The following is a 12,920-nucleotide window of genomic DNA, read 5'->3' on the forward strand; positions in this document are numbered from 1 at the left end:
GCCTTTAAATCAGCTGCATACAGTTCAAGGAATGATTTTATTTTCGGATGGTTGACTGTTATTTGTCTGCTCACTACAGGTGGCCAAGTCTTGTCTGCTTCTGGTTCCCAGTAGCGATGTCACAGAGGAGTGGGCAGGAGGACCCGGAGCGGTACCTCTTTGTAGACCGTGCCGTGGTCTACAACCCGGCTGCCCAGGCTGACTGGACTGCCAAAAGACTGGTATGGATCCCGTCAGAACGCCATGGCTTTGAAGCTGCCAGCATTCGTGAAGAGCGTGGAGATGAGGCGGTGGTGGAGCTGGCTGAGAATGGGAAGAAGGCTATGGTCAACAAGGATGACATTCAGAAGATGAACCCGCCAAAGTTCAGCAAAGTAGAGGACATGGCTGAACTCACCTGCCTGAACGAGGCATCCGTGCTTCACAACCTCAAAGACCGGTACTATTCTGGCCTCATTTATGTGAGTATTTCACATAAGATGCAATTGATTTTTACAATTGGTAATACTGTTCTAGTAATATTTATAACTTTGTGGTCAATTGTATGTGTCCATCTCAATGGCTTTGATCATTAAATGAAATGGCAACAAAGTACACTGTACAATGTAAGCATGGATTATATTCCATTCTATTTCTAACCAAATCCTCTACGTATCATTACCACAGAAGCTCACACTTAAGTCTCTGGAGAACGGTAAAGACAAATTTCCTTTAATGAACAAGTCATCGTGTGCTACATAGGCTGACTCTTCCCCCCTGTGATCACCCCTCACTTAGTGACATGCATTCCTGGAATAGCCCAGACACTCAGAGCTTATGTGACACTTGAGACCATGGGAAGAGGCAGAGGCTGAGGGGTTCACATCGAGACCCTTAGTCATAAAGAGAAAAAGAAAGGTGGTAAAACTAGACTAATACTGATATACTCAGTAAATAACAAGAATGTAAGCTTTGGGCATTAAATAATATCCAAATACAACTGGTTACAGCTGTGACTGAAATCATTATTCTTATACTGTTATAATAATTACAATAATAATGTTTTTTTTTCCTTCTTTGAAGTCAGTGCCCATCAGCTGCTGGTTATATTAGGTTTCATGGGATATGAGCTGTAGTTAGAAGTATTTGACTGGTTTTCTGTTTAGCTCACAGAGACACACACCTGGAGACATTCCGGATGAAGTCATGACATTTAAAAGGTTAATGAAGGCAACATGATGAGCCATGATTTCATCAGTGTCATCAATCAATGGGGGATCTGCACACGCCCCCCCCCCACACACACACACACACGTTTTATGGCATTATGTTTCAGAGGAGTAATTAAAGCAGATAACCCACTTGAAGGTATTCTTATACTGGTTGGAGTCTGTTGCAAGAGTTACTTTGTAATGTTTCTAGCTTATATTTTCTTACTTTACTTGACCTACATGATATCAGTATGTACAGTACTGTGTAGAAGTCTAAGGGCACCACCAGCTTTGTTGTTTTTATGAGTATCAAATTCTGTGATCATTGGAATTTTGATTGGAATGATGTGACAGAAAGTTGATCTTATTAACTCCCAAATCTGATTTCTCTATCATTTAAATTTAAGGACTTAGAAATCATTGGTCTATCACTGCTTTTAGGTCTCTGTCTCTAGGCTCTGTAATGTCTGTTGTTGTAACTTGAATAAGTTGTCTTGTTGATATGTTGATATATTTGTTGTGGCTGCCTCTTGGCCACGACACCCTTGGAAAAGAAATTTGCAATCTCAATGGGATTATTCTGGTAAAATAAAGGTTAAATAAAAATAAATTAATATTTATTAGCAAGCTGTCAATGAGTTAAACTCATACAACATGTATATGCTCAAGCATGTGTAATAGCAAAAAGCAAAACAATTATTTTAACCTCAAATACATTACTTCATGGTCTCTTTAGTGCATTTCATTCAAACAATTACTCGATTAATCAATTCACCAAAGTATAAATGACATCATAAGTTGATGTTTTAGTTGTTGACATCAGCTTGGTGGGGGTTTAGGATCGGACAAGGTGATTCACTATAAGCTCTGCCATGTGGTCATTGTCTAACTAACGACTCCCAGTAGGTCTGCTTGTATGTGCTGAGCGCAGAAGTGGTTAATTAAAATATTAAAACAAAAATGGCTGTCTTATGAACTTGTCCTTGCAAGAATATTTAGCTCTTTGAGTGCTGTGACAAAAATGAAATGTATAGGGTTTTTCAATGTTTGAGGTCTTTTCATTTATTCAGTTTAAAATGTGAGTCAAAATACAATGTAGTGTTTCCGGTGTTTTTTGTAGGCCTATAATGGAGACAGAAATTACCCCGGCCCCATCTCTTAGCTCAGGCCTGTGCTGAGTCACATTGTAACCAAACTCCATGAAAAGAGTCCTTTGTGTTTGCCGATTAGCAACAGCTGTCTGCTCATATAACTGAAATGTTTTAATGTTTGATTAACAGCCAACCCGTGTCAGCCTTTGAATGTTCTTCTTATCCTGCAGGGTCACACAGGTGTTTTTAATCTGATTCAGTTTGCATGCTTTTCTTTTTTATTTTTTACTAAATTAACTGATTTTTATCTAAAAGCTGAATTCCCAAAGTGTGAAGCTAATGTTTTTCTGTTTTTCATTCCCGACTCCTGCTATGTTGCACTGACTGAGCGCATTGACATAATCTGCTTTATGACTCCCATCAGCACACAGGGCTGTGAATGGAGATGTGCTCAAACCTCAAAACTTAATTTTCTGAGCACAAGTATCATAAAAAATGTTAATGGTCTGAAGAGGTGAAAAACTTTTTGTCATCATTCAGATTTTTTAATGAATATTTCACCCTTTATTAAGCTTCCCTTTTCTGAATAGTGTGGTGGATGGAATATCGTTCAGCCCAGTGGCTGAGGAGAAAGGAGGACTGCATATAGTGATGATGTCACAGTGATGTATTATTGAATGCTGGCCTCTGTAGGTCGCACTTTGTTGCAATAATGGTTTAGTGTGTACATACTAGGGAGGATGAGGAGCAGCTCCAAGTCAAGAGACTTATATAAATTCTCTCTTCATTAAACCTACCTTGTTATAGCACAGGTTAGTTTGTATAGTTTATAACCTGGACAAGATCTTTGCTCACATTCAAAAATAAATTTCTGACTAGTCATCCCTCTCCCCTGCTGCCCATGGTCCGTGCTGGGTCAGGAGCACTGATCTGTCTGCCTGGCACTGTGCCCACCATAGGGAAATTAGGATGGGGGCTGTTGTGGCAGCTGCCTTACAATACATCCTTCAAGCTGGAGTTGATGTTTGCAGCAGATGCCAGTTGACAAATATTGAGTATTGGTCTTATAATATCAGTACCATTCAGGAGTCAGAGTCATTTTAAGAGTTGTGACTGGCAATGGTGATTCTCCAGTAACCAGTATATGACTACAGTTGGGTTTAATGCATCTGTGCACATGGAAGTGATTGAGAGGGGGTTTGATGGCCATCTGGCAGTCTCGCCTTCACCTCCCACACATGGGCTCGATCACCATGCAGCCTCCACCAGTGATGGACTTGTAGGGTCTTCTGAGGGTTGAAATTTAAACCCTCTTTTAGTTACATAAATCTAACTTATAAATCTAAGGTGATTATACCACAACCTGTGGTACTATATGGAGTCAATATCTCTCAATATTTTGATGTATATACTAAAGTAAATTGTTTTGTATTGTGTTTATTTATTAATTCTGTAAATTAAATGTTGTGTCTTACTGACTAATAGAATGCCAATGTAACAAAATAATTTAACTCCTATCATGTTACATGTTCATACAGGCATAAAGTGATATTGAGTGATTGCTCAGTCCACTGTTGCAGGAATTTCAATGTGATGTGTGTGTGTGTGTGTGTGTGTGTGTGTGTGTGTGTGTGTGTGTGTGTGTTTGAAATCACATATATTTTCTATTCTTGAAAATGTCTTTCTCTCATCCATTCATTCAGTCACATACACAAACACAATCCATTCTGCCCCCTTAGTGTGCTGTGGTCATGTCACCATTGTTCCGGTTCAACAACTGGGTACAGGGCATGGGCCCCCAGCAGCCCACTGGGCTCCAGAGACAACATGATTAAAAGAGTACAGTTCAGAAAAGGCCATGCCGCTGTTACCTTGCACCAGAAAGACCTGGGTTCATGACTAGGTCATAACAAGGGCCTTTCTGCATAGAGTTTGCATGTTTTTGCATGTTGTGTGAGTGGGTACAGGTTCTCCAGTTTCTTCGCATGTCCAAAATCATGCAGTGGTAAATTGAATACTCTAAATTGTCTAGGGTGTACCCTGCCCTTTGGCCTATGTCAGCTGGGTTTGGCACTAGCAGCACTGCGACCATCGTTGGGAGGGTAAAGCGGTAGACAATACATAGATGGATGGGGATGAGAAAGGTGTCACACATGTTGGGGATGCAGTGAGAAGGGGTAAAGATCAGAAGGAACACCATGCAGTAATAACAGCATGGGTGTGAGATAGGGAGACAGGGAAGACTGAAGAGAAAAAAAGCTATATGCTTATTATTGGAAGAGCGATCTAGACTTTTGGTTTTGGTCGTCAATATGCGACTCAAAAAGCCTTAATCTGACAGCATCTGCTGGTCACTGCGTACCCCCTCAGTTTATGGAGCACACTAGCAGCAGCAGACATGTCAGGGATTAACCTTGTCCTCTGCTCTCTGACTGCATGTCTGTCTACGTTGTATAGTAAATGGTACAAATATACTGCTGTGGATTATAATTGTCACCCTCTGTATTGGAAGGATATGTGAATGGAGTCTAAATATGACCTACAAGCCAGCAGCGTGCAGTCATGTGATGTTTTCATGACTTGTGAAACTGCGACTTGTCGTTGCTGGTAAAAGGAAAATTGTAAAACTATGAAGGTTTTCTAAGGCAAATGCCAATATTTTAGAACTAATGGCAGATGAGGCCTGATATATGAAGCTGAATTATTTATTTATTTATTTAATGAATTAATTCATCCATTCATTATAGTAATTGTCTGACATATTTGGGCATCTTCATTTATTCCTCTATCTAACGTTAGGGTCTATAACTTAAAACGTAATACACATAGTTGCTTAGCTTGAATAGATTTTTATTCACCGACACTCAGAGTCTGTCTCTCCATGGTGTGTCGGCACTTAAGTGGACTTGTATATACAACATGAAACCTGTATCATAAAACTAAACTTTTGCAGAAAAATAAAGTTCCAGTGTACAGCATTTATCAACTTTGCAGCCGACTAACTGGTCAACCTTTTCACCTTTACAGGTAGAAACATGTACATCCAGTAAAATCCTCATGCAGCACTTTCTCAATTTGTTTTTTTTTATGGTGATCTTGCATTTCTTTTTGTGCTTATTCACTATCCATTTAAAAGAATCAATGTCTATAAATAATAAAAGAGTATAAAACATTAACTGTGACATAATGGTCACATTTACTGTGTGATGAATTAACCGGAAGCTATGTTTCCTTTTCTTTCTGTAGACGTACTCTGGTCTCTTCTGTGTGGTCATAAATCCCTACAAAAACCTGCCCATCTATTCGGACAACATCATTGAGATGTACCGCGGCAAAAAGAGGCACGAAATGCCCCCACACATCTACGCCATCTCAGAGTCTGCATACAGGTGCATGCTGCAAGGTAATGTCACTGTGTTGGTTTCCGAGTTTTTACATTAGTTTACAGACTTCTGATAAATCCGTGTGGACAATATGTTCAAATTTGGTGTGATGTGACTATCACTCTTGACTTTAAAGTGTTTTCCATGCGTGTGTCAGTGCTGTGGAAAAATATTATGTCTCTCCCTCCTTGACTCTGGCTCCATAGTTTCAAAGGTACAGTGTGTAGGATGAAGCAACATCTATTGGTGAAGTTACATGTTGCACCTTGCCCTTCCTTTCCTAGCACATAGGAGAACCTACAGTATGTTAGCCTTCAGTTATCATTCAAAAGGTCTTCACTTTGACCATTAAATAAAATTAAAATCATTCAGGTGATGGTACACTCAAAAATATCAGTATGATTATTTTTATATTCCCTTTCTGCCAAATGGGAATAATTTCAGCCAAATTTTACACACTGGACCTGTTAAAATGGGATTATTTTAATCTAGGATTATCTGTGCTACAGTGGCTGCTGTCTTTCTTGTGAAAATATACTTCTGCCAAGCTGTTATCTATTATTACCCTTTACACATGTATTCAAATATACAGTGTCATTATTTATGATGTTTAGTCGACAACAGTTTTTCTTATTAATACATGTAAAATATTGTAAGTAAAGGCAGTCCACATGAGACGATGTCTTCAGAGAATCCTTGCCTAGTAGGCTGGCAGGCTTCCAGGCTCTATGGATAGTGACCGACTGGGATCAGACCAGCAAGAACAGAGAGGGTGACCCCATTGCATTTCACAATAGGTCCTTTGTGTGAGTGTGAGGGCCGTCCAGTGGGGGTGGTGACAAACTGGACAGTCCCGTCAGTCCTTATAGACCTTGCTTTTCCTATGTTGGTACACAGAAGGAAGTTTCCTCCCTGTCAACAAGTAGCCTCAGTCAGTTATTGATAATTGCAAAATAGGTTTTGTTTTAACAACTAAAATTTCACCACACACAGTTTTTATGCAGATCGTTCGATCATATTATTCTTTCTAGATATGCTTGTAGTGATGTGTGTTCATAATATCTTCCAACTTGAAAAACATAGGATCACAATTAAGTAGCTTGACTGTAACCGCTGAGAAACGCTGCCAGTTTGTTCCATCCAGCTAGTTTTGTGTTTTCATTTCCTGCTGTTTACTTCACCTCCTTAGTGTTTCTCCATGTGTGATCATGGATGGTCTTTGAGGCAGGGCTGAACGACAAGTGATGTTTTCATTTCAATATATATATTTCTTTTTTCTCAGAAGCAGTGACCTCTGGCCCCGAGCATGCACACTAACATATATGCAGCTACACAAACATTAAAACATAGTGCAGAAAGAACTTGTAGAAAAACCTGTAATAGAACCTGACTGGGAAGGAAACACTTCTTTTGTCTGTCATTATTAATGCACTGCTACTCCAGTCCATTTGTGGTGCTGTAAGAATTAAAAGAGATGTGGTTGAAAAAGAGGTTTATAGGTTGCAGATTAGTGGTGGCCAGCTGCTGCTTGGCTCTGACCCTGAGCATTTCAGCAGCCTGGTTATTAAATATCCTGCTGTATAGATTAGTGCTGGTGTTTTTTTTTTCTTTTTTAATTAACAGTAAAGTCATTGGAAAACTAACGTGGCAGATTTCTGTTCTTGTTTTGTCCCTGTTGGCAATATAGATAACTTTCTCTGCCCCAGTATACTCTAAACAGGAATATTACTTCCTCACGTAAAGTAAAGACCTGACAAATTGATACGCTTCAATGCTTTAATTCAGAAAGTGGCTATTCCTTAAAGGCAGTCCTGCAACACTGTAAACAATGGTCTAATAAAGTGCTTATTCACTAATATCTACTATCTATTCATCTAATCAATTGCAGTACAATGTGAAATACTTTCAGAAGTCAGCTAATTACTTGAGTCAATTGTCTCTAATATAAAAACAACAATATTGAGTGGATAACTAACTTCAAGGGAATAAGCTGTGACTGTTGATGCATTCTTATCATCTTATATTATATGTCACTATACTACTGTAGTTATGATTCATTAAAAGTACTGTGTGTAATATTTAGTAACATTTATTGGTTGCATGTGCAACCTATGTAGCCTTCAGTTAGCATCAAAACACCAAAAGGTGTTTAGTTTGTACATTGTAGGCTATTAGAAAAACATGGTGGTCCAAAATGGTGGCCTCCACAGAGCTGACCCGGCTCCTGATATAAATAAAAAAGGAAATAAAAAAACAACAATTCTTACAATCAGGTGATAATCATTATATTAGCAATTTCTGCCAAAAAATAGTTTCCCCTAAAGTTTGCACACAGGACCTTTTAAATGTCACTGATTTACACCAGACTTTTCACACTCCAGGTTTAGACTTCAACATCAGTTGCCAATTGAACAAGGAGGAACATTTGGGACAAATAAATAGCTGCCTCTAATTTATGACATTTGGATCTGTACAGATAGGCAAATCATGTGTATGGCTGAAGGATGTCTAAATCTTGCAGGGGTCTGTTAATTACTGCAACATTGCTGCGAAGCCAGTCAGTTCTCAGTTGGGAGGTTAAATGAGGTGTTGCCTAACAAAGACGGGGTGTGTAGGCAGACCTCTACAACTTCTGCACATCTGTCATTGATTAGAAGTTAAGATACTTTACATCAATGTCCTCGCTGCTTTGCTGACTTGAACTCACTGACATATAAGAATTTAATTATGTCATATCTGGAAATGTGTAGTAAGAACATACTGCTGCGTTCTTGAATGAAAGCTTGTGTTGAAGGAACTGGTCATGTCAGCAGATGTGATGGATTCCACGAGAGGACATGCATAAACAGTTCCACAAGTGTCCCTAGGTGTGGTTGTGAAACAGGGGGTCTTTGTTACAGTGGAAATGGAGAAAGAGTCTCTGTTTGGTGTTTAATCGGCCATTAGGTGAAGTCCATGTAGACCCATCTTGACTTAATCAAGTTTTCCCTTTCACTTTTCTCATAGCAATGAACCATGCTCCTTATATTATTTATCATAACTAATACTGATTTATGGATGCTTTTAATATGTAAATATTTAAAGAAAATCTTCATCGTTTATCTATATTGGGTCACCCCGAATGTACTTGTAATGCACATTCATCCTCCCCTAGATGACAGGCAAAAGGCAGCCGTTAGGCCGAGTTCTGCCCACCTGCCGAGAACTGTTACAACACAATGGATGTTGAGAGAGAGGAGAGAGCTTGGTTGGCGATTGGGCGAGAGAACGAGAATGTTTCTAATTAGACTACTGTCCTTGTCCTTGTGCACAGGCACTAGCTGGGAATCTATTTATTGAATTAAGAGTGTCCACCACAGCTATGGTAGGTGACAATATGCCCTCTTTCAGCTTGTTAAAGTGAGCCGTTTTCTAGTTGACCCATTATGTAACAGACAAAACAACTCTTGCTGGTGCCAAATTGGTACTAGGTCAAGCGCCATTCTGTGCCTTTTTCCACTTAACTTCACAATATTTAATTCTTTGAGCTGTCAGAGCAAATACAGTATTTGGTTTCTTCTTAAGAACAAAAATGCACCAGTGGATTTTGCCACTTCTGTGTACCAGCTTCTTTTCTTATTTACTGGGTAGGGAATTGTGAAGCATGAGCAGAGCACCTTGGCCAGTTCAGGTAGTTATTACAGTCGTAATTAATATCTCAACACCAATATCACTTATAACAGATAGAGAAATTAGTAAAAAAAATGTATGTGTATACTGTCTTTATACAGTAATGTATAGACCAGGGGTGGCATCTCACAATACTATACGCAATACATGGTCCGCGACACCAATAATATCACAATATCAACGGTTATGTGATAATCAATATATTGCAAGACAAAGTGCAGGATTTCTCTATTTATTCACAACATAGTGAACAAAATGCATAAAGTCTATGTGTTGAACGGGGATGGAATATCTTAATGTAGGTTTTGCCGCCATTCATCTGAGCAGCACCGTTGCAAGGAGACATGAAGTAGCAACACTCAGCGAGTTAAACTGGCAGGGACTGTTCACTTTAGAGCACCTTAATTTGTTAATTATAATAATGATATTTGCCCTGGTGTGTCGATTATCGTGTCGCACGAGGAAGGACAGCGATATGTCACCAAATCAATATTTTTCCCAGTATAGACTATCAACCACCCTGCTCCGTCTAATGTCTGCATCAAAATCCCATTGAAGTCATCCTGAAATTAATTGTTTGAAGAATGTAAAGTATGTTCCACCACGCTCTCAGTGAACTGTACAGTGTAACCTATACTGTCAGGAGTAATCTGGGGAATGTTTGCAATGGCACAGGCTCCACTCGGAGCAGACGCTGGTCCACCGGCACCTGGCATTAATCATGTCTGTAGCAAACTTTTACGGCCTTTTGAATGGAGGCTCAATTCCAGGCTCTACCTCGTACTGACCTCACCAGTGCATGTCATTTTTCAGTTCAAGGCAGTTCAATACCACATTTAAAAAAAAAAATCATCATAAGAAGCTGTGGATGAGGTACAGATTTACTATCACTGAAGATATTTACCTTTTCTTTAAAACTTAATTTTACCACAAAGAACTCGAACAGACATGGTATTGGACTGTGAAATAGCTCAGTCAATAAGTGGAGGATCGTTCTGGTTTTCTTGTCTAAAATTGGAACTACAACCATCATTTTTTTTGTAATCTTATACCCCTATTGCATAGAATTTAATTTTTATAAGTGACTAAAACTATTAGAGGAAGGATTGCTTGCTAAGTACAAAGATACCATACATTTCACTCCTGAAATGTGTCACGTCACTGTGACCCAACATGGTGGTACATACATTTGAGCAATGATTAAGGATTAGACGTCTCTACATCTCCGTCGATGTAGCGTGGGTTTTATCTAAAGTAGACAGCTTAGCATAAACCTTTTTGTGATGAAATGTCTCAAAGGAAGTTGACAGAACCTTCTAACACAGATCTACAGTTATTCTGTCATGTTAGTTGTTGTCACTTCTAGCAGATGTAGTTGGTGTTAAAGTCTAATGCGTAGATCAGTGTCCATATTTCATCTCCCAGAAGGTAGACTGTGTTTCAGACCAATGTTTTGTTATATGATTTAATGAACTGATGTATGTGTTTATCCTTCTATTCCATCTTTCTTTTGGCTTATATATGTGTCTCTTCATTGATTTATTTTGCACCTGATATAGATATGAAGTGATTTTCTGTCACATCATTTTCACAATCAAACTTCTGTTGTCAGTACTACTCAGATACAGATTTTTATTACTTTCCTTCCCAAAAATGCTCCACATAAGAAACTAAACTCTCTGGCTCTCCATTTGTTTCCACCGTCCCTTGGCTGAAGTGTCAGCTCCAGTTCAGTTTAAACCAGATTCAGTTACCTTTTAACCCTTGAATTAATGTTTTTTAAAATCATGGACTAGTTTGACTTACGGTATAAGCCTTTCTGACAGATGGAACAATTGCCACAATGGATTTTTATCCACTCCTTTATTTGTAATTGAAAAATCAGTATTTATATGTGGTTATCATACTGCGGCCCAGCCTTATATCCTTGCTTGATATATGGCTATTTTGCAGCATTATACTGATATTTAAAATAATTTTAATTTTAAAATAAAATGAATCATCCTTGAGAACTAGAACTTTTCCATTGTCCTGCATGTTTTAGTCAAGTATGTTTCTTCATGTACTGAAGAAATATTGGTAAATGTTTAGAACTTGGGTAATGGCTTAATTTATACACTCTAGACATTATCTGTATGCTCCTTTTAATAAGACGGCATCATAATGCTTATTGATTATTTACTCTTCATTATTACCCTTAACATTTGGCAGATGTGGGGTTCTTTCTCATCACTGTCATACTTGCGGAACAACTTCATAAGGCCTGATTTCTGAAGTGTTCACCCTTTAATGTCACTCTTAAATACAGGCATTTGCCATCAGTGGCGGACACTGGTCTCAGCTCAGTGTGCAACAGCCTCACAATGAAGTCACTGTCGTGAGCTGAGATCAGCTCCCTCTCCCCACCACATGTAGGGCTGCTGTGTTTGTGTCAAAGCTGCAAGACATCCTCAGTTCTTTTTTCTCCCATTCTCTTTTCCAATCTCTTTTATATTTAAATCCCACAGCAATTCCATAATGTTTTTTCAACCTTAAGATCTGAAACTCTTCGCTGTTTTCATGATCTGAGCTTTTGCTCTTCAAAAGAGCTTAATCTGATATAAAAATTATATTCAAGCTTCTCAATAATGCATACCGTATATCCTAGAGGAATCTCCACTCTGTCGACTGACATAATAGAGTCATGTGAAGCTGGAAAGAGCATTACGAATCATGCGAGACCCACAAAACATTCCTTATGAGCATCAAGTAATGTCACGGAAATAGCAGTCCCAGTCTGGGTAGTTTTCATCTGTGCACACCAGAGTCCTCTTATACTTATCAGCCTTTTACAGTCTGGAGAGGTTGTTAAGGCCACAGTAGACTGGCAGGTTGGAGAGTGGAAGAGAGCAGTTTCACAAAGAGTGGATCATATCTTTCCACCGTGTCTGCAGCCGGTCTGATAAAGAAGACATTAGCTGTCTGAGCCCTGTTCGATCCAGATAGGGACGTGAATGTAACGGAGTAATGAAGGGATTGAGTTTGCATGTATGCTGCTCTCATGCGTGGAGCAGCAGTCGACGTCATGGCTCGAGAGATCTTTGAGGATCAGAGTATAACGCAAGTAGAGCTGTAACTATTATTTGATTATTTTCAGAATCAATTCATCTGTCAATAATTTTTCTCGATTAATCTGGTACTTGTGTGTGTGTGTGTGTGTGTGTGCAAAATGTGTGCAAGGTCAGTCGCCTTTGTTACATCACTGAACTGCAGGAAGTGCCTGGTCAAAGCCAGGAAGCACAGGTTGTTCCTAATGTGTCATCCAGTTATGTCGTCAGGGCGGAACAGAGTCAGCACTTCAGTCCGGGAAACTGTCACCTCTGATAGAACTGTACAGCCCAGGGCATAATGTGTACAAAATAAGATGAGATATTCCCAGTGTGGCCTAGAGTAGTTTGGCATGTGACTTGCTCCTGGATGAAGTGAGCTCCCTTTGTCTTCTAGCTATTTAACCAAGGCAATATATGGAAATTTAAAAAAAGCAATCTTTAGATTCATGTTAGTAATAATGTGGGGACTTGACAATAACATGGCTTTTCTTGAGTTTG

General features: G+C 39.1%; 1 protein-coding gene across 2 annotated transcripts in view; it reads left to right on the forward strand.

Moving 5' to 3' along the window:
• Window positions 1-12,920, forward strand: part of LOC131466555 (myosin-10-like) — a 46,185-nt gene that overhangs the window by 3,539 nt on the left and 29,726 nt on the right. For both annotated transcript variants that reach the window (XM_058639859.1, XM_058639860.1), the window contains exons 2-3: window positions 80-461; window positions 5,528-5,684. In XM_058639859.1, coding sequence (XP_058495842.1) covers window positions 117-461; window positions 5,528-5,684 — 502 coding nt within the window. In that variant the 5' untranslated portion in view covers window positions 80-116. The remainder of the gene's footprint in view (window positions 1-79; window positions 462-5,527; window positions 5,685-12,920) is intronic.

The sequence above is a fragment of the Solea solea genome, chromosome 10 (assembly GCF_958295425.1).
Source record: "Solea solea chromosome 10, fSolSol10.1, whole genome shotgun sequence".
NCBI classification, from domain to species: Eukaryota; Metazoa; Chordata; class Actinopteri; order Pleuronectiformes; family Soleidae; genus Solea; species Solea solea.